The sequence below is a fragment of the Tyto alba genome, unplaced genomic scaffold (genome assembly GCF_018691265.1).
Source record: "Tyto alba isolate M040663 unplaced genomic scaffold, T.alba_DEE_v4.0 Super-Scaffold_7, whole genome shotgun sequence".
Classification (NCBI taxonomy): Eukaryota; Metazoa; Chordata; class Aves; order Strigiformes; family Tytonidae; genus Tyto; species Tyto alba.
Window position 1 is genome coordinate 22,062,425 of NW_024881328.1, and position 22,689 is coordinate 22,085,113.

The 22,689-nt window shown below is 37.5% G+C and overlaps 1 protein-coding gene across 5 annotated transcripts in view; it reads right to left on the minus strand.

The window, feature by feature from the left end:
- Positions 1 to 4,508: 4,508 nt before the first annotated feature.
- Positions 4,509 to 22,689, minus strand: part of STK39 (serine/threonine kinase 39) — a 102,200-nt gene continuing 84,019 nt past the window's right edge. For all 5 annotated transcript variants that reach the window (XM_033007892.2, XM_033007893.2, XM_033007891.2 and 2 more), the window contains 2 exons: positions 10,099 to 10,163; positions 4,509 to 5,994 (listed from right to left, as the gene is read on the minus strand). In XM_033007892.2, the coding sequence (XP_032863783.2) occupies positions 5,920 to 5,994; positions 10,099 to 10,163 (140 nt within the window). In that variant the 3' untranslated portion in view covers positions 4,509 to 5,919. The remainder of the gene's footprint in view (positions 5,995 to 10,098; positions 10,164 to 22,689) is intronic.

A 22,689-nucleotide genomic window follows, 5' to 3' on the forward strand; every position in this document is an offset into this window, starting at 1 on the left:
ACATGAGTAGCAGAGAGTCCACCTCTTCAAAATCACTGGACACACAGGTTCTTCTGGTACATTATTTATAACTGCCTGTTGATGACAGCCACACACGCTACCTTTATGTGAAGGGGCAGTTGTGTTACCAAAATAACCTTAAATTCCTTTACATTTTGAGATGTCATACCTTGATCGTCCTTAAAGGAAACAAAGCTAGATCTGCAGGGTCTACAGATGCAGAGTAAACATGACAAAACTAGAAAAGCCTTTTGTTCAAAGTAAATCTAAAGAGCCCCAGCACTCCTATGCATGAACAGCACCTTCCCTTAATGAATCTGAATTATTACATGTATGAAAAAACTATTAACCATTTAGTTTCTTTCCAAAAGAATAAATAACTACAGTTTCATATTTGAAAGATAGCTGGCTTTCATTGATTATTAAAATTATTAACTACTGGAAAAAATAAAAAAGGAGAGGCGTGTATTTTCCATCCACTATTCTATTTCTCATAGCTGCTACTCTACGTAAACCCATCTACTTGCATAAGTGATTTTCTACACCCTACTGAGACAATAAACAAGCACAGCCTCTCAAATTCACATTTGAAAATTAGATGGCAAAATATTCACGTCCTGAGAAAGGACAAGATTGCCTCCCTATTGGTGTATGCAGTGAAAATTAAATATTTCTCCTTCTTACCATACACTCTTCCAAGTCCCTGTAATTGATCATTGATCCACCATTGCCCATATTCTGAATGTTATTAGAAGCAGATAATTCAGAACTACTGAGTTTGGTTCAACATCTCAGATTACAATGACTATGCACGCAGTTTGACGAGCATCAGTCTAACAATCATGAAGCAGCTATAAAACCACGTTTTTATGTGCACTGTAATGTTACTCTCAGTCACTGAGGGAAAATGAGTAACTAAAATGTCACAATGCTCAGCTAACATGCCTGGATATTTCATCAGTTGGACCACTATCTAATAAAACATAAGTAAACCAGCTTGCCTCATTTGAGTAAATCCAACTGCTCCATCAGCTCATTAGCAGAACACATGCACAGGGAACTTGAAGATGTAGGCTCCTGCTGCTTTTCCAACTTCTCATTTTACAGTAATTAGCATTCTTAGTGCATGCACATGCCTGAGTACATTGCAGCCAGGTAGAAAGGCTGCCCACTTGATGCAATGGAAAAACCCACAGAAATTTACTGAATAAAGTTGTATCACAATTGATCCAGAGGAAAAAATATACCAACTCCTATTTGTTATCAATAAGATCTCATATTTTTTTGCTGCTTTGAAGAAACACTGGGGGGAGGGATGGGGTGAGGCAGGGAGTGAGAGCATCTTCTGCTCCCTGCTAAACAAAAATCAGCATTTTTCAATGCACTCAATTAGCAGTGTTTTAGGTCTGTGTCAGATTCCTCATCAGTGCTAATTGATTTCAGGCACAGGCCAATCTCACCATCCAACCTCATTATGCAGAGGTAGGTGGTGAAAAGGAAAACAAATCTCTGATTAAGAAAAGCATGAGGGGGAGGCACACCATTTACAAGCTGCACACAGCATTCCCTCTTAGAGAAATAACAGTGTTTAAAAACATTCTGAAGGGATGCCCCACAATCAAATTTTATAGGACTGCTCTGGAAGCCCCCAAATTGAAGATTTAAAATTATACCAAGCTGGCTGAAAAGGCACACATTCCATCTTTATCTCACGAGAGAATGTGCGGGAGAGAAAATTCAATGATGTTTCCTGGCTTATTTCCCTGCTCCCCCTTCCACCTCCATGCACAAAGCAGAAGTGTGCTCTGGGGCAGGGAGGTTTATAGAGGAAACTGCGGTAGCACATAGGATAATATTTCCAGAAAACAAAAATATTTATTACAACTAGCTAGTTGTATTGCAGTTTGAATGCAACCCTCTGTATATGTCAGTGGGAATATCTGAGGTCAGCACTTGTCAGAGGAAAGAGACATGTGCTCCTGTTCTCTTGGCATGAAAACCATACGTTGTCAAAGTAGGAGGCAGCTTTCCTGGCCTGCAGCCCCCGCTAGAGTCCCATGAGATAAACGGCTGGAAATGTCCCTCTCCCACTCCTTTACACATGCACAAACCAGTTAATTCTCCAGACCTGGTTTTATACTGAGCTAAATTCTATGTTTATATTCATCCTTTTTAACACTTTGAAAATAATACAGAACTATACTTCGTCGACTGACTTCCATCTCAGTCAATAGCACAGAGCTACTTTCAGCACACTAAAGCAGAGCACACTGGCAGGCCTGGCTCCACATTGACTTTTATCAGCCCACAGAGCCTGCAAGTGCCCAGCTGCAAGTACTGGCATATAATCAACACTACAGATGATTATATTTTTAGAACCATCTAATTAAGCCCAATTTTCCTGGCCTCAGAGACAGCTATATGGTAGCTCACCTGTTCCAGCTTCACCTTGTTAATTAGGGAACTCTTCCTTCAAACAGGCAGGTGCCCCAGCCAGCAACAGGCCCAAAGTATTGTCCAGAATCCCCTTTCTAACAAGAATACAACTGCTTTGGGGCAAGTTCTGTCATACGTGAGAACTATACCCATCTCCTAAATGCTTTTCAAGTAAACATGAATAAATGAATAGTTGCTGGTTTTCTCTTTTCCCTTGTTATTTAACAAAGGATGTTAATATAGTATTCAGCCAGCAAATGCCCATTACATTTGCTGTCTATTTCTACTCTATCATCACTTGCACACTACTTTCTACTGCAACCTACTGTATATTTTTATCCTTTTTCACCTGTATATAGCTGCAAGACTAAACTACTTATGAACTTCATTTTAACAGACACTAAAGTTTTAACTACCTTTTCTTTCAGATCACTGCTCTTCTGAACTCATTTTGCTCATGTTGTATTTATTCACAATAACTTAGCAACAGAAAAAAGAAAAACAACAAACCCCTACAGCTGTGATAAGTAACACTGCTGCATGAATTTGCTGTCTCACTGAACCAAGAGAGCTCAGTGAACCATTGGCATGTTTCTGTTTCAGACTGCAAGTGAGCAACAACTGTTACAGCTTTATCTTGGTACAATGCTGCTCACTGCTTCAATTAAAGTATTACATTCTTCTTTATTTAGATACCTCCTGCAGCCCCAACCAGTATAGCAGATGAGCACTTTGACAGTTGCTACTCATACCCCAACACCTTTTCCCCAGCCTTTGGGGAGGCGTATAGCAAGTGGAACATGATTTCCATCCAATTATATATTCCCACTTCTTTCACAGAGCTGTGAAAACAAGCTTCCCTGAACGTTCATTTCTGTGCCTGAAAAAGAAAGCTAACCAGCTAACTACTTTGCAGGTAGATTAGTCAATACTGGTGCAATGTTTGGAGAAGCATACCTTAACGTATGTAGCAAAACAGCAATGCTCTGAACTTAACTCCTTCGGGTCCTCCTCAGCAGCCATCCATCACAGTGTTGCAGGTTATCAACCATTTCACTGATAGATGCACATTTAAGGCACATTTTAATTTACTCTTACTCCCACACAGAGGTTGCACCTAATGTGTAATGAGGTGCCCAGTTGCAGCCTGGCCCCCAGATCAGACAGGGTGCAGTGCCCTCTGTTCTCAGCCGGCGCAGCCAAAGCAGAGGCTCCCCTGCGGCAGATGGGTGCGAGCCCGGAGGCACAGCCTTTGCCCCGAGGCCATGGGTGGCTGCCACCCATCCCCTGCCCAGCTCCTCCTCTGGCTGGCCCTGGGGACACAGGCGCAACGTATGCACGAGCTGAGCGAGACAAAGCATCAACTAAAGTAAGGCAAGAGATGAACAGCAGATCATAGGGTGCTGAGGCAAGATACTGTTGATGTGGAACAGATACCAAGGCAGATCATCAGTAATGCTACACCCACATCTGCAAAAACACCCAAAGCTACAGAAGGACACACTACTGTCACTGAGGAAAAGCACACTTACCATTTTTGTTTGTTATCTTCAGCCGACACCAGGCCAGACCCCACCAGAGCACTGGGCCCTTCCACCCCACCATGTGGCACCCAGACCCTGCCACACTAACGAAACCCAGCCCCAGGGCTGGGCTCCCCACCCTAACAGCCCAAATCGCCCCAAGCTGGCCTGAATGGCCCCAACGAGCCTCAGCTGTGGCCACCAGCCCCACAGCTGGGCTGGGGGCAGCAGGTGTCAGCCCCGGCCCTGCCCTGGGCCCCCCTCGCCCTCTTCCCCACCCAAACCAGCATCCCACAGGTGTACAGGTCCTCCCCCAAATAACCAAACGATTTCTTGAAGTACAAGCCCCTTGGGAGTCTTAAAAATGGCTTTTGCAAAGGAAGCAGGCAAGAACAATCCTCTCCCATGAGCAAGCAAGCAGTGTTTTCTCCCCTTCTCCTCCCCCAGATGCTGCTCGTGAACTAAATAAGGGCAGCAGACATTTATAACATCACTCTGCCACACAGCCATCAACATGCACACAGAGCATGGAAATTCAAAACGCAGATCTGTTTGTGCAATACACTTTTATTTTTTTTAACCTTTGCAGTCATCTTGGAGTAATCATCATGTAAACAGTAGGATAGGATGGGATTACATTGAGTCGTATGCAAATGGCTCTAGAACACCTCAACGATTATGACAAGGCATTATAAATAACTTCTCTTAATAATATATATTTGCCGTTTTCGGTACATTAAAGAGCTGCCGCTTATCTAGGATTAGCTAGGAAGTAGTTTAAATTGTAACCTCTGAGAAACACATCTCCAAATTTGAAAGTCTTTCTAAGGTTTGCTAGCTCCATAACGTCTATGTCACAGGTTAAGCATAAGACTACTTGGGTCAGAAGTGTTTTCTTTGTAACACAGTTTTACTTGATCATTGCACAAAGCCCTATTATTTCCACTCCACCTTGGTATTTTGCAGAACTTTAAATAAAGCTTCAGTTCTGTTCTTCAAGTTTTTATCACCTGTATGAAACTGGTTTCTATCATTAAGGATAAGTAGGATCAGAGATGGACACAGTAAGCAGTCTACCTTAACAACAACAGTTCAAAGTAGTTCTAGGTCATAGACTCCCCAATAAAGCACAGTCAAAATACTCTAACACCTTTGCTACTGTACATCCCCTCCCTGGTCAGATAACTATATATATTCATATATATTGTACCATATGCATGGTACTTCTAGAAAGTGGAGATTATTTATTTAAGCAGCCTCAGGCACATTCTTAAAACATTAATGTCTGCAAGGCACCTCCCACTCCCTTGACAATCAGTTTGTGGACTGGCTTTTAGACACACAACCAACATAAGCTTGCTAATGCCTAATTAATTAATTTCAAAAAAACCCTAGAAGTTACCAAATACTTCGAAGATATACCTGAAACTTTTTTAAATAATGGGAGTTTAGCTGCAAATAGCACATATCAAGTCAAATAGTTTTCTTATTACTAGGATGTGTAATGCATAAATATATGAAAAATAAAATTCACAGTCAGTTTTAAAACTAGAATTCAAGTTTGGCTAATAATTCTTAACTTTTATATTTATGTTAATTTCTAAATATAACAGAACAGAAGCAGTATTATCAACCACAAGTACAGGTAAAATAGTATCACTCAAAATTTATGAAATAAGTAAGCTTGATAGAAAATTCCTTTTGTAACCAATAAATACAGCCACCTGAGTGCATTTCCACAGGCTTTTCACTTAGGGGGAATCCAAATCAACTGCTAAGAGACATTTAGTAGCATTTTGAATGTTAGCAGCAGCGGTGTAGCTGTGGGCTTTGCTTGTTCTTACTTTGTGAATTGCTAGAGAATGAAGCAGAACTCGGTGTGTGGTGCATTAATTTTCTTTTGCATCTAAGCTGGCCTCTTCGCAATCTCACAATTCGCCTTGGGGTCAAGGGACAGACATCAGCTGACACTTAACTGAGCAAACCCAATCAGTTTCACTTCATCGGGAATCTCAGTGCCATCACAGCCAGAGGCCTGCAAGTACAAACAGAAATGTTTAGTAAATCATGCACAAGGGAGGATGACAGCCAGGCTACAAATTTTCCCTATCTCCTAGTCAGCAAACAGCTTGCTTGAAGGAAAGCTTTCATACCGCTTGGTGTATCCTCCGTCACTGTCAGCCAACTGCATCCTTAATTTTAACAAACTCTTTTAATCAATATTAAAAATGATGAAAAAAATAATGGGAAATTAACGTTTAAAGACCCAAATTCTTTAACCCAAACTTTCCAGACTGGAGCCAAATTTGCTTTTTCATGTGAGCGTGCTGTTTTCACTCATGAAGGGCAAATAACCTACATGTACAGATTCCACCTTTTACCCCTGTGCTGTAGACACCAAATGTCTCATGAGTCCAGTTATCAAGTCTGTTTGGAATACTGAGCCACTGAATTTTTAAACAAGACATTAAAGCAGTCTATGAAGAGTAAATATTAGTAATTGTAAAAGGACAGCTCCTTTCTGGCAGTAGAATCTAGTACTTAAAACTGTATAGTTGAGATTCTTCAGTAAAGTCTCTCACAGTACAAACTGGCACAAGTAATCAATTCATTTTTCACAAGAATATGAAACAGCCTTGCTCAGGACTGAACTGCTTCTTTAAACCTGCTTTAAAAAAATTACACATGCTGCAGGCAAAATATTTTTATATTTTGATTTTTAAATACAAAATTTGTTTCTGTAGGACAGAATTGACTACATTTTAAATAAAGTCTTTTATGCATCCTTCACCTGAATGGTAGATAAATCAAAATAATAATACAATTGGATGAACAGTGTGTAATAGCAAATTACTTATGACAGATGCCTTCAGACTCTTTGGCATATCCCCAACAAAGCTGTCAGAATAATTGGTTCATCCTATAGAAATGCTCTTGATTCTTCTATGCACTAACAGCAGTTGAACACTTTGGTAGAACTGGTTCATGTATATGCCATATAAGGAAAAGAGCTCTCAGACCATGTACACAAGGTGTACGAGTGACATTATCCATTGAGTTTTTATGATCAAAAATAAACTCACTTTATACTTGTGGAAGCATTAAATCAGGTTACTCCTTCAAATTTGCTCTGACCAGACACAGAGAACAGAAGTTCTCTCTTCAGAATGCATTTCACGGGTCTTACTCCTCTGAAGCAGCAAGTTAAAGGTCTGATCTCATCATTGGTTACTATTAAAATATTACAAAGGTTTTTGGATTGGGAATTTACTAAATAAAACGGAGTTTGAATTTTGCACTTAAAATATCATGATAAAAAGAGCTAATACTATTTAACATCATTCTACACTCTAGCTAGCTATCAATCTCCTCAAAGCCATGCTAAGTGACATATCTGGATTCATATAGATTTTTAAATGCCTGCCTTATCAATATTGTCCAATATTCGATGCACCTGGAGCCTATTAGCTTATATTTTGTGCTCAGCTTAAGTACAACTACTATACACAAACTGCAACATAGAAGAAGAGCTCTTAGTATTTGCAATTCACTTTAGTGACTGAATGCATTTTTTCATTAATGATTATTTCCTCCCTTTTTCATATGAAAAATCCTTACATAAAATGTAAATTATGCTGCGCAATAATTTTGTGTTTCCTTGAGTGTTGCCAAGATTACTTGTGTATTAAAGCAGCCTCCTTCCCAAAGTGTGGGCAGCTGGATCCTGCAGGAAAGTCATCATTCTGTGTTAGCCAAGACAACTAAGGGAGGTTTAATACTATATATGTTCTGCAGAATGACATCATTGTAAGATCAAAGATTCACTGTTAAAAGAATATGCAACAAGGAGATCCAACCTTAAAGACGGATTCATCCAGGCACCTCACTTTATTAACCTTCTTTACCATTTTGGCAATAATTCAAGACAAAAATGGTTAAGACGTAAGTTGTTCTTTTCCCCCCAAAGATGAATATACTTGCTGTTTGAATAGAAATATTAGATACCAGCAAAATACCAGCAAAAGCAATCTGCAAGCAGTGAGATACTAACTAGATTCCTTGTCCACAAACTAATAACTAATCCTAGGCTAAAGAGCACTTTTCAGCTGAATACTCTGAATGGATATAGGATTAGTTAGTGTAGACTTTGAATCTCCATGAAATATTTACCAACAAAATGTGTTTTGATCAAGGTGTATCCAAGTGCTCTCAAATTCAATGAGAACTTGTTAGGAGGTAACAAAGACTCGGTAGGGCATACAAATAAATGACAGAGTTCTCCTACGCAACAATTCATTTAGCAATTCCACTACACAATACAGAAATGGGACATATATTAAATTAATCCAAGGATAAGAATAAATTAGGATACTTCTTATGGTTGTGTTCTTTTCTCAGGAAGTAGGGAACTAATGCAGGAAGCCTAGGTTAAAAATATCAGGAAGAAATGTAGGTTAAAAATTAACCTCAGGAATTGTTATGCAGCCGATAGAACCCACCTTGAGAAGGAACAAAGACATTGCTGTTGGATTGTCTATTAATTGTGCTTACGGTAGGGAGTAGGATTATAACAGCATTCACTCACTGGAATCTGAAATACCCTGACACTGACTGCACCCCAGCAATAAATCCATCTGAATCACAGAAATACCCCAGACTAGATTTTCAGGTGGATTTGTTTTCAACGTATATAAACATTAACTGGATACTAGGGGATATTACATTGTGGAATCTCAAGCCTCTATTTTAAGTGTGTGAACTAGAAACCCAGACTTCTACAGAGCCTTTGGACTAGCTATGTATCTAAATGCTCTTGGTGAGATGCCACTGACTACACAAAAAAGATAAGTCAGATGTTTAGATAGGAAGAACACAGATCAGCTGCAAAAAGAGAAGCATCAGCCTTCAAGCTATATTTAGACAGTAAGGGCCACAGAAACAAAACAATTTGAACTAGATGTCCTTATTCCCCCACCCCAACCCCTTTTCAAAATAAATGTTTAAGTTCTGGTGATTTTACTGGACTATAGAAGAAAAATGAGACCAAATGATTTGGTCAGTTAAAACTACTCAAATCTGTATTTAAAAAATTACATGGGAAGAACAATCCTGAATTGATACATTATTATCAGCTAGGTCACTCTCTAAAAATGGCTCTCTACAGCCCATCTGAAGCAGCTGCTTTTATAAACAAAGCTGTGATTCTGGAGACCTGCTTATCTAACAGACATTCAGTCTAGTCGTTCATACACAGCTGAGTCACTCTCAGCAAGGGGTGCTGAAAGCTAATTGATAGGAGTTTGGTATTTACATAGCTAATCATTCAATAGGTTTAGGTATGCAAATTTCTCAACTTAATTTTAGCAAGAAATAAAAACAAATACAGCACATCAATTCTAAATTAAGTGTCTGCAATGCAAATGTATTAATATTAAATTAGATTTACCATGATAGCATCAAAATCGACCAAAATTAGGACCCATGGTCCAAGGCACAAAATTCAGCACATAAATGTGTCCCAGGCCCAAAACCAGGGTCTGATGATGTATATACAGAAGACAAAGAGGTGGTGAGGGAGAAACAGTAATGAAATACAGTGGAAGCAAGATCAACTTACAAGTGTGGAGGGTCAATTGAAAGAAGGTTGAAGGGAAGAACTATGGAGAAGCAAGCAGTGGAGAGGGTGACCTACATGTAAGAAAAATGGTGGCAGGTGTTGGAAAAAATGGGATTGGAACAAAATGACCGTTAGCAGAGGACACTTCAGCCAGGACAGAGCTGAGGGAAGGGGAGTGGATAGGAGTTAACCTAACAACTACAGTTTTCTCTGCTTTACTTGTTTCTGCAATTGTTCCCAGGGGTTTTCTCCCTGCAGCTTCTCACCTAAACTTCAGACTTCCTTGGAACTCATGTGAATGAACCTCCTTCCTCCTGCCCAGTTATGGAGGTGTGTGACTGTACATATCCCTAATGTCCTGTCAAAATAGGGTTTAGGTTTTTTCTCTCACACATGGCAATTTCAATCATCTTAGCTGTCAACACATTTATTCAGCAATATAGCTGTAAATGAGATAAAATCCAGACTCTGTGTGAATACTGTGATAATGAGTATGTTTCTTCCCTTCATGCTTTTACTTACCAGCTTAAAAGTCAATGTTTTCAAGGCCTTTGGATCATCTACTATCTTCTGTAAGTTAGCAGCAACTGTAAAATAAAGTATGAAGAAAACATGATTTACAGAAAATGCCATTCCACATGGCATCAAGCCTCATGTTAATCTTCTACACACATAAATGTCTGTAAATTACCACTTGAATCATTTAATTGCTCTCTAGCTGTTGTTTGAAAGTCAGAGGGCAGTTAGAATACCACAAATCCTGCCTCATTTCTTTTGCAGTCACTGATTCACTATGTGAACTGATTTAGGGGAAAAATCTGCCTGAAAACCAAATGACAGAAAAAAATAACTACTGATTTTTGGCTGAGTCTACTCTATAAACAATTAACAATCACACAAATGCATCTGCAAGGAAAATGGGAGAATCACACAGCCAAGGATAAGCTAATGGCTGTCATGATGTCACCTTTCTGCTATAGTGAGAGCCACCATCAACACAAGTTTCCAGAAGAAGGCTGAGCTCACTGTCCCCTCTAACTTCTGTTACTAGTGGCTTTATGTGTGTGCTTCTGTCCCTTTTTGGGCTAGCATTAGTACCCATGCAGACTCTTGGGGATTTGTTATAGCTCAATACCAAAAGAAAAATGAACAAAAATAGGTGTGATACAAAAAGAGCTGATCTTTAAACTACTGCCTCAGTAAACATGACCGAGGTTCATGATGTAACAGCAATAAATAGTTTAACTTGATCTACAGAGCCTGAGTGTCCAGAGAAGGAAGCTGTATGCCGTAACAGAAGTAGAAGGAAGAAAATAATTTACTCCTTGAAAACAGAGGAAGGGGCAGGAAAATAATAAACCCTTCTTCTGTCAAAACACCAAGGTCGTACTTTTAATTGGTCTATTTTTTTTACAATATTGCTACCATTAATCTTGACCAAAAATTTGCTGCTTTCAGCTTTGTATGTTTACTAAACTTGCTCCCCAGCTTTGCCATCACAGATCCTGAGCTAACTCAGACCAAAGCACTGAGAGCCTTTGTTCCAGACTGACTTAGGAGCACAAGGTGTCATCAACAGGACCTCAGCCTGAGATAAAGACTCCATGCTTGCCAGAGCTGTTTAGACAAGATTTTAAAAAGGAAATAAACAGGTATTAAGTAGCAGACATTTCTTAGTACACTGAGTAGGTAAGTACCATAAAGCAAAGAAGCAAGAAACCAGATGTTCTCCATAAATAATACTTTCCACAGACTTCATAAGGTAGAAGATATACAGCAAACACTTGCATGTTCAATGTCCTGTTGCTACAAACTCAGGTTCCTACTTCCTCCATCTTCTAACATCACAGTAATAAAATTCTTGACTCCTACCTTGCCTGATCTTATATGATTCACTGTGTAGTAACAGAAGTTGGCCTCACAGGAAAGATTAGTTTATGGGAAGTAAACAATTAGGCCAATCTACCACTGTTAAAGGCAAATTAAAATTTTTTGGGTCTCTTTCTTTATACCACTGAAATGGCACCAACAATTGTTTATACACGTTACAAATTTGACCAGAGATGAACGGGTGTTTAAAACTAAAAACAAGCCCTAGAAGCAGGCACAAGATACATTTTGTAGAGAACATTTTTTAGAAATAATTAACCTTCACAGTTAAATGAACTCAACTACAGGCACTACAATAGAAAGTCAGTCTGTTTTTAAAGATTTATTATTCGTACTCTTCTTTATTCTAGTCATTACAAATAGTTTTTATTTTAATCACATGATTCACTTCCACAAAAAGGAAGTCAATTTTATTCCAATACCTCCTAACTAATAAAATACATGTATACAGATAGTGTTTTTCATTACCATTAATACTTAGAACCTCATACGTAAGCAAAAAGGACCATTTGGCTTCAAAGCTCCTGAAGCCAGGATAGAATAATTTCCATTTTTGTGTCTTAAAAATCTATAAAATAGGATCATGCACTCAAGAGCAGCTTCAGCTTATCCAGATAGGAGTTGGGTCATAAATCCAAAGATTTCTAACTTCGCTTATTATAAAATGTCACAAAAAGATGAGCTTCAAATGCACAGTCATCTTCAGGAGGAGCAGCCTTTCATCTCACGTTGAGCAGTTGTAGAACAACTAAGGCAGGTCAGCATGCTGCTTGGCTATTTCGCCTGAATGAATAAACTCCCAGCTGCCCTTAGGCAAAGTTATTGGCAAAGTTGTTATTCTGCACTCCCAAACAGCAGCCCATTATCAGCAAGTGTTTTAATGAACTATCATACAGTGGGAAGCAGCACTGAGGACTTCACAAGCAGTGTTAAAGTCTTAAAAAACCCTAACCTTCCTGCTTATTTTTTACCAGAGAAGAAATTACAATTTTCAAAGTAAAAAGAGCAAAAGATAAACTAGTGATATATGTAAATAGTTATTTCTAATTACTTTTTTTTTTTTTTTTTTTTTTTAATAAACAGCATAACAGAAAGGAGTGGTATTTTAGATGGATATCATTCTTCAAGAAAACTGCTTTTCAAAGAACAGTGCTCATTAAAGGGCTACAGGGACACAGTTTTATTTGTTTGCCTATCTTTACTTTTAATATGAACACAAGCCAAAAACTTTAACATATAAAATGCTAGAGAAACATCAGAGGCAAGCATATGAAATATGCTTTATTTTTGCTTCTCTGATGGGCCATAACTAGACTGGGACATACTTAATCAAACAGAAGATTAGGAAGATTTAAAGTAGTAATACCAGATGTTTTCAGGCTACACTTGAAAACAAGAAAGCAGACCTGCAAAGCGTCCATAATATTAGAAAACAAGTTTACAAAGAAATAGTCACATCTGCAATTTCCTACAGAGAGATCTTTTTTATTTCAATTATTCACATTCAGCATTTTTCAAGTAAAACTAGCATTTCACCTGTGACTTTTGGTACTCTGTGTTTTACATTTTCTAATCTTTACAAAATGGCAATAAAAATGATTTTGCCAACATAATGTCTTTAATCCCATTCAATCAAGCTACCGTGAATGTGAATCCCTCAAAGGCCTGCTCTTTCTTCAATATCTGAAAGCATAAGTAATTAACATCAACCAAGAATCAAATATGTGTGTGTAATTACATAGCAAAACCATACAGTCCTGTTGGCATCTTTCTAATTTTTCTAACTCTTTGCTTTTGGTTTGCTAGGTTTTGTCCTTATTTAGGCTGCAAGGCCAGCAATTAGAGCCAACTGTCTGAATTTGGATACCTAAGTCTACATTTCAGGGAACTACTTAAAATATAGCTTATTTTTTTTTAGGAATGAGACAGCCATTATCCTTTTCACCTTAGTGCAAGCTAAAGGTTCTAGGACCTCAATAAGTACACAGCACTGGGCATGTCTCTCTGCACCTGAACACCTCGAAGATCTGGGCCCAGCTGGCAACTGGAATCTTTTGGGGCCTGATAGTCATCTAGAAAAACAGCAGTAACCTGTGAACTTCAGCTGTCCATGGCATCTCTCGTTTAGTTAACTTCTTTACAAATAAGAGTCTGCAGCACATGCAGCAGAAGCCATCCAAGCAGTTGAAAGTCCTTTCAGAAACCCAGCCTGCAGTACCTTCCAGTTATTTCTCCAGAAAAGTTTGGGGATTCCATCTTAATTACAGTAAAGACATCCTCAAAATTGGAATATTTGTCCTACTTTAAATGCAACTAAATTAAGCTATCGGTTGCATTAAATATAAATGACTTGGCACTCTTATGAACATACTTCTAAACATTTACTAAACCTAAACAGTTTGGGCCACTAAGTATGCAGAGTCTCCTGAAAGGCACCAAAAAATTCATGCCAGACATATGCTCACAACACTGAATGTTCTCACACACAAGCAGTTGCTGCTACTGTTCAGCCCTATTCCGAATTACTGATCACATCTGACAAGAAAGAAAAACAATTATTTTAAGTGGAACTTCTGTGAGGCTTTACTGATGAACATTTCCCCCAGCTACTAAATTTAGGCTCTTTTCATCAAGAAAAATTATTTACTAGGTTGAAACTCACTAACCGTCCTAGTACAGTTCATGTACAAACTTTTAATAAGTCTAAATAGAAAAATAAGCCTAAATTTTCTAAATGCAGATGAACCCAACCACATCTGCACACACTAGGGGGGAAAATAACCATCCCACTCTCACCATCTCTCCCTCCCACATGCTCCCAACAATCCTACTATTGCAAGTCAGTGAATAAAGTAAATTTAATACAGTAATGCTCTTCCTCAAGTGAAAAGGAGTTTCTAGAGAGGTAGGAATCGTTCTCCCCATTGATATTAAATTAGTTGGAAAAGTGAAGAGCATTGTAAAATATATGTCTCTGGATTTTACTTCACACTTTATCTCCAAGTTAAGTATACTACAGTTCCTATTGACAAACCCATTTTTCTTTGAAGTACTCTGAAGTCATGCCTTGGATGTTGTACTTCTGGAATTCGTAGTAGATTACTTTGCCTGCAAGCAGCACTAATTGACAATTTCAAATCCTGTCGGGAATTCACTGTTTCTACAAGGCCTGGATATACTAGACTCAACTTTATTTCACAGAGTGTTTTCTCAAGATGTTATGGCCGTGCTCCTATAAAAGTCAGAAGAAGAAACATGACCAAGATAACTGTAGGAAAAAATTAAGTGGAGATGGAAAAACCTTTGCCAGCAGTAACCGCAAGTAAATAGAGTACACTTCAAATCATGCCTTGGAGCAAAAGCCCTCTTCAAATGTTAGCAGCAGTTAGCACAACAGGCTTTTTGTTGTTTACAACAATAAATGAGGTGCTGTTCCGCTTTTTTTCAGAAAGCTTCTGAAGGACATATAATCAACCTATGTACCACAAATCATTCCAGGTTCTTTTGCAGGTTTTGCTCGGTGACAAATGGTTGTGCCGCTCTGACAAAATAAGTGTCTGCTCTTGCAGAACATGCAAGAGGATAAAAGGTCAAACCCAGCATATAAATATACACAACACAGGCTGCTAATTGCAGATGTAATAAATAAATAAAAAAACCCCACATAAATATTCATGCGAGAGGACTGTAGTTATGTAGCATATACTACAAATCACTGTCTGCTATATGACTATCTTGGCCAACTACATCAGTTATAATTTTTAAATAAGTGATCAATATAAGCTAAGGTAACAGAACAATAAAGGCCATTTTCAAGATCACAAATAAATATATGAGAATAACCATACTTTGGGCAGTCTCAAATAGCTGGTTTGCTCCTGTAATGTGACAGGACTCTGCCAAGTTATTTTAAATTCTTAACACAGCATGAAACCTAACCCTAATGGCTTCTGAATAGGGAAAGCTTCTGGAAAAGTTAAAATTAATGAGACAGTAAATAAAGCTATATGAAGTACAGTAGAACTATTTCCAGTACAATGCTGACCCAGCCAACTGAGCCGGAGCCATCTGGCATAAACACAGACACAAGCAGAATCTAAAGCTTGAGAAGATATTTCTGGGGTCCTCTCAAAAGAATAATGATTCATCTGCTCTTCCATTTTGAAAAAAAATGGATGGGGAACCTCTGACAGTATGCTTGGGTTCAACAGTTTGCAAAGCTATTGCATATTGTAATCCTGAAATTCAGATATGAGGAAAGGGAAAACTTTATTCAGGCACAAAAATTACTGTCACAAAAAAACCCATGAAAAATTATAAGCACTGAGAAAATGAAAAATATTTTTAATAAGTGAAAAGTGAGATAATTTTTATGTGGTCCAAAACTCATTCTGTAAGAAATAGCAACCTTCAACTGCTCCCTACTTCATCAACAGTATTGCTGTTAGAAAGACCAAACTCAAAGCTCCACAGATTTATTGGTTTTTCTGCTGACTGTTTCAAATATCACCTCTTCCCCAACTGCAGGGAGTTATTTTGCCATTTTCATCTGATACATGGAATTCTACATAATTATCTGCCTTGGTAGTCTGCTGATTTGAGGATTAATGCTGTATTCTCATGTATGGGTCTTAGGAAGCTGGATGCCTGAGTAACGCAGGATACTCTTCAAGGGAATTATCACTCCTGAAAATTCAGCTGTTAGTAGGGCTTTCCTTCAAAGGGCTGAATTTATTATACACGCTCTTGTGACAGTTTCACACATTGCAAGAGGTTTATTGCAATATATACATTCATTTATATTTCATACTACACGGTGGTTTTCATGCATTTGCAAGTTTATAACAAAATCAAAACTAAGTTTTAAAACCTAGATAGCACTGGATTATAGTATATTATGCAAACAATCAAAGCAATCAACCTTTAGAGCTCTTGGTAACAATTCCTCCAGATCTCTGACCTTCTTGTTATTGTCTAATATTATCTAATAGCTCACAAACTGTGCATGAAAGGCTTTTCAAAGAAAGGTCAAAAAGGTCTTTTAAGTGCGGTGTGATTCCATTAGTTCACCCATTCAGGGCGCTAGTCATAAAATCCCTTTTGTTTATGTTGCTTGAGAACAGTAGCAAGGGAAATATTAAAGCATTTTGAGATCTGTGACAGCTAACTAACAAGTGTTCATTGCTAGAGGCCTGCAAGAAGCTAGACATGGTTCTTAAAAGAAAGAAATAAAAAGAAATAGAAAGATCAACAGCAAGCCCTGGCTTCTCTTCTGAGGAAGCTACTGGACACTGATAAGGCAGAACCATTAAAAACATCTAGAAATGTATTATTTATGAAGAGGCTGTCATTTGAATTTATCAAAGGGAGATTAAGGCTCACAAATTTGTCTGAATTCTTGACATACATTGCTGAATCAGTAGTTGTAGATAAAGACAGTGGAAACTACCTCCATTTCAGCATTTGATACTTTAATATTTAACAGTCTGATTTGCAGCCTCACAGTCAGAAAACACAGTTTAAATAGGACAGCTACAGGACAACAGAAGGCCAAAGCAGTTCTATCTTGAAAGGAACACTGGGAGATTGAAAAAGGTCTCCTACAGCATCCTTAGGAACGGGACTACAATTTCACAGGGCAATTCCCACAGCTTAAAGTAATTATTAAAACAACTTGAGCCCTGTGGTTCATACGGGTTCTGAGCAATATTGTGAACCTGGAAAACCCAGGAATGTGTGCTATTTCATGTGTGTATAAAGTACCAGGCATGAGGAAGAATTGCACCAAATAAAACCATCCTCAGCTCCCAAAGAATGGCAATAGTAAATAAATACAGCAATAGTGAAGAAAGTAGGTGAGCAATACTTCAAATTACATACAGAGTACTCATAGGTGGAGGTTGTACTACCCCTAGTGAGTATCAAAATTCGTGCTGATTTAACTTAGGTATTAATTAATTTATTCTATACAGACAACCAAGATTTATGCTAGTTCACATCTTTTTAGAGATTTCTGAGGACATCAACTATCAATTTGGCATCAGGATAGCTTGTTTCAGAAACTAAAATAAAAAAAAAAAAGGGGACAGGGAGGGGACAGGAAGTGGGACCAAAGCTTTAACAACTAACCAGTTATGCTGTATTATTCAACAGGCAAAGGCATGGAAGAGACATCAGGGTCAACACTCCTGACTGACCTCTATAGACAAATAAGGACTAAATATTTATCCTTGCTCAAACTGAAAAAAATAAAAGAGTTTATGGAATAATAGTAGACCTCAAATGTCTTCACATTTTCATCCATTAACTTGCAATATTAATACTGAGGAGTCATAGACAAATATTGGAAAACCAAGGACTAATACAGTAATATACAACATTTAGTTTTCCTTTAGGTAGCTGATAGAAAAATTCCCACCCAACAGAAGCAGTATATTTTATGAAACAAGAGTACTGTATCAAAATGGAAAATGAAATAAGTTAGTGCTAGAAATCTACCTATTTCAGTTCCAATAACACATTATTAAACTTCCAAATTCTCAATTATTTTGTATGGATATCTGATCCAAAGGTAATGTTTTACATTCTACAATCTGTGAGGGCTGAAATAGGGATAACTATTTTTATTGATTAGGTTATTAATATGACTGGCAAATTTTACCTCTTTCCAGAAACTTATGAAAAAATAGAAGGTTGACATTTCAGACTGATTCCCCCCCTGCCCCTCCCCCTGAGTATGTGAAGAACACTTAGGCAAACCACTGCACATTCAAAACAAAGTGCTATTAAAAGGTAAGTAGAATATATTTGGCTACTTAAATGTTTATCTATTTCAGACTTTGATTCTACATGTGTCTAAGTGGGTAGATTATCCTGGAAGATGAGGGACGACTATGTACAGATTTCACAATTTCCCCTCCATTTTAAGAAAAGAATTTTTATGATCTTGAACATTCTAAACCTCAGTATAGTCTCAAATGATCATTTAAAATAAAAATTTAGACTTGCTGCCCAACATTGCTAGTAGGGATATTTAACAACCCTGAGATATTACAGTAAATTGTGCTCATAAATTCTCTATACACAAGAATGAGTCAGAGTACAAGGTTGAAAAAAAAAACATTTGCCATTGACTGAATGTAGAAAACAAGTGCTAGCTTTCAGACGAAGGTTTTGACAACAGTTTGATAGTCATCAATATATTGAAGACAGTCCTAACAAATGCTTTCATTGTGTTGCATTAAAGTTGAAATATAGGTCTATGCAGAAATAAGGCAGGTCACATTCCGCTGTGCATATTATTACTTGGTAATCTCCTCTCCCCATCAGATCTCACACCTCCTCCTGTCTTGAGTTCTGCTATGAATTATAGATACTGTTCTGACAAAACTATTAAAAAGATGAAATAGCAGCCAGGCTACTTCAATACCTTATATCTGAAACTTGAAACAAGGAAAAACATATTTAGAAAAGACTCCCTGATGTGCAGGAGTTAGGTTCTGAAATAGACTACCTCTAGTTTGAAGAACCTCAATAAATCCTTATTTTGACATACTAACCACTTGCAGAGAAGTGAATGCCAAGGAAACAAATAACAGCAACTAAATTACTGCTGAAAAGAGGAACATTACTTACATTGCTGTCTTTGCAATTTCTGATTCAAATTTACAGGTTGGGTTTTTTTTTAACTAGAAAGGAAAGATGTCAAAACTACAGTTCAGACCTATGAGGGCAGGAAACACACTTCAGGCCTAATAGTTTATCTCCTACTACATCAGGCGAAACCTAAACTAATCCCACTAATAAACAGATGGATTTATTCCTCATTTACACAGTTAAGTAGGAACTGGTGGGCTGCATCCTGAAAAAAAGGAATTTACTTTGAAGGCAACTGCCAATTCTATCCTTTTTTTTTTTTTCTTGAAGTGACTAAAAATTATTATTTACTTGATCATGGCTATAATATTAGCCCATTTATTGTGATAAATGAATACACATTTATGTGTAGAGAATAATTTGCACACTTGGATAATTTCTTACATCACATATTTACAGTTCTGCCACAACCATCATTACAGCAGCAGTAATTACTCAAATAACACAGTATTGCTCTTTTCACTTTGAGCCTCTATGTTTCTACCACATTGAAAATTCAGCAAGGTGGGAACTTGCATGAAACCAGCCAGTTTCACACAATATACCTTCTCAAGTGCACCTTTTATGTACGACACATATAGCTAAAATAACTTTGAAGGCACAATTAGACGCAAAGCTTGATTACCTGTGGGTGTACCTCAAGCTTCCAAAACTCCCAGAAGTCTAGTCATTATGAGTCACCCTTCAGTGCATTAGCTCTAAATGAGCCAGATGTGTTGAAATATTTAAGTCCTTAGTTAAACCTTGGGGATTTCTGAGATATTCTCCTATCCGAAATGCATGTGCATATCTTGCTAAAAGAGATGTGGAGTTATGTGCACATGTTGAAGGCACAAGAGTTTCTACAAAATGCCTTAAACTACAGTCAGGTTTTCATTATAAGTTCCCGTTCTCGATAATATGTTAAAAGGTAAACACAAAGTATTGAGTCTATCATTTGAAATTAACTCTTAAGGTCTGTAAAGGCATTTTCTCATTAGCAAGTTTATGGGTAATTGAGCTTTGGAACATATAAAAACATGACACATTTAAAAATCCAGGTCTTTTAGTCAATCTGAACAACAAGAATAAACAGACACAAGAAAAACCAAAACTGATACTAAATGACAAACTTATGCTGTCTTTAAATGGGTAGTGCTATCCAAGTCACATACCCATAGCAACATTACTGCTCTTTGAGGACATAAATTAACACAATGTTTTCTACTCGTGCAACACTATCCCATTTTCTGATTACAGTAAGATGATAAGATGGAATTAATTGAACAAAAGGCATTTCTTCATTCCATTTCAAAAATGATTAATCTGACAAGACAGCAAAGTAAACTAGGTGTAAACAAATGCAGAGCAAAGGCAAGTAAAGCAAAAGGATATTCTCTGTATAATTCTGTGGCTTTTCTGTGAATTGGATTATCAGTGTCCCTATGAGTTAAGATGTTCTTACAGACAGTATACTAACAAAGAGGGATGATCCTTTTTTCATCTTTCCATTTTACTATGAAAGTACCTTTGGCATCAGCAGGCACGATACTGTAAGACAGTCAGCTGTTTCAATTTCAAATGCTTTAATACTGTGATTAATTGGGAAACATACATATTGCTGTCTAACATTCCTCGTATTTGGTCACATACATATTATCTGCACTCATGACCAAATAACCCACCCACAGCCACGACTAACTTATTTTTTACTCTAGATGCCTATTTAAGTCCAGTCTACTTACCACAATAACTGCACCAAATAAAAAAGGCTATTCTGTGTCCTACCCCACCCCCAAAATAATCCAACAACCCCAAAACACTTAGTCAAACTATTATGCCATCTATTGTATTCATATTTCTAAGAAAATCCTCAAGATGTTGATGAAAAAGCTTGCTACTTCCAAAATACAATCTATTGGGTTTTCAGCTGGTTCTTCTAACCACATTAGGCATTTCAGCAGGAAGCTTTTGTTTTGACTGACTAAAAGCTGTTCCTCTGGTTGCTGAGTGGATACCTGGGTCTGACTCCAACACCAAAGACAGATATTCATTTACTAGTAGTTAATATCTGGTGTATTTAAAAGTGAAGATACATCTTCCATGATGCTCAAGGTATTCACAGACACTTTTTGACCAAAATACCTAAAATAAAGGTACATTAATATAGTGAAGGGTAACTGCACATTTCTTAATGGCAAGGATATCAAGGCTTTATTTAAGCAGTATTCAGGAAGGGAAGTATTTTTTTTAATATATGCTGCAAATTAGTACCTGTAAATACACCTTTAGGTTCTGAAATTTAAGCAAGGCCTCTAGACAATTAACGACAGCATAAGACTTCACTGAAATTATATGCACACTGTATACAGCAGTGATTTAGGATTGTAACTATGTGATTTTCAACAGCATTGACGATATGAGTTTCCTTTATGATATCAAAAATATAATAAAGGATTACTAGATTAATGTTTACTAACTAATAGACATATATTGCATATATACACAGAGGTGTATTTAATCTCAACATGTATTTTGAAAATATTCCAGACTTTTCATATGATTTAAACATAGCTATTTCAGTACTGCATAAAAATACCTCAGCTAGATACCAATGCCTACATATAAGCTCCAAGAATCATTCCCCTCTGCAAACACAAAGTCTAGTCTGCCTTTAAAGAAAATTCTGTGCACCGATTCCCTTGAGCCAGGGACCTCCTGTGAAACAGTGTTACTGTCAATAAGAACAGAAATCAGTCAATTGTAGCCAGAACTGAACATGCAAGATGGGATTTGTGCTTCTCTGCAGAACAGGTAGCTGAACTTATTGCTTATCAGAATGGAAATCTTCCTGGGAAGCCTGTGTTAAGTGAAGCAGATTCAGCAAGACTCAAAAGGTGAAACGTGTTGATGCTTAGCAGCAAATTCTATAGAACTTTTATGTCAGCTGGTCCCCACTAACGGCTTCAAGTGCATGTATGCCATGACTGTACTTTCCAGAACAGCTTTTGCTGACTCCTATTCAAGTGTCCTTCCAGAGAATCAGCTGTTACGCCAACAAATTGTTGAGTTCAACACAAGCATAGGTATTTTCACCCTTCTTCTCCCAGCCTCTACACATTCCAACATCCATTAAAAGAAACTACAGGAAAAACTTTTATGAGACTATCTCAGAACTTCATTTTAATTCCTGTTATACAGGCTGAATTTCTGCATGCTTCAGCTGAAAAGTGAAAGGTAATTTATCACCTGCTTTCAATCTGGAAGCTAATGGAATCAGTTCTTCTGGTGAAGAAGGTTAACCAAGATCTTCTATGCTATTTTCCTCTTCATATATAGGAAGATTTTAAACCTTTTAAGTGAACAAGGTGGCAAAATAACTTTACACAGAAAATTAATTTTGTAAGCAGATTTACATTTTCAGCACCATCTGCTCTCTTATATGACCTATTGCTTTAAACTAAGGGACTGAAATATTTCTTAGGACTTCACTGCTACAGTGAAATTCTGAAATTTGCATTAATCTGCTTGCATGCAAGTTGTTTTATTCCATGCCCATACAACATGTGGCCAGTTTTACCCAAAGCA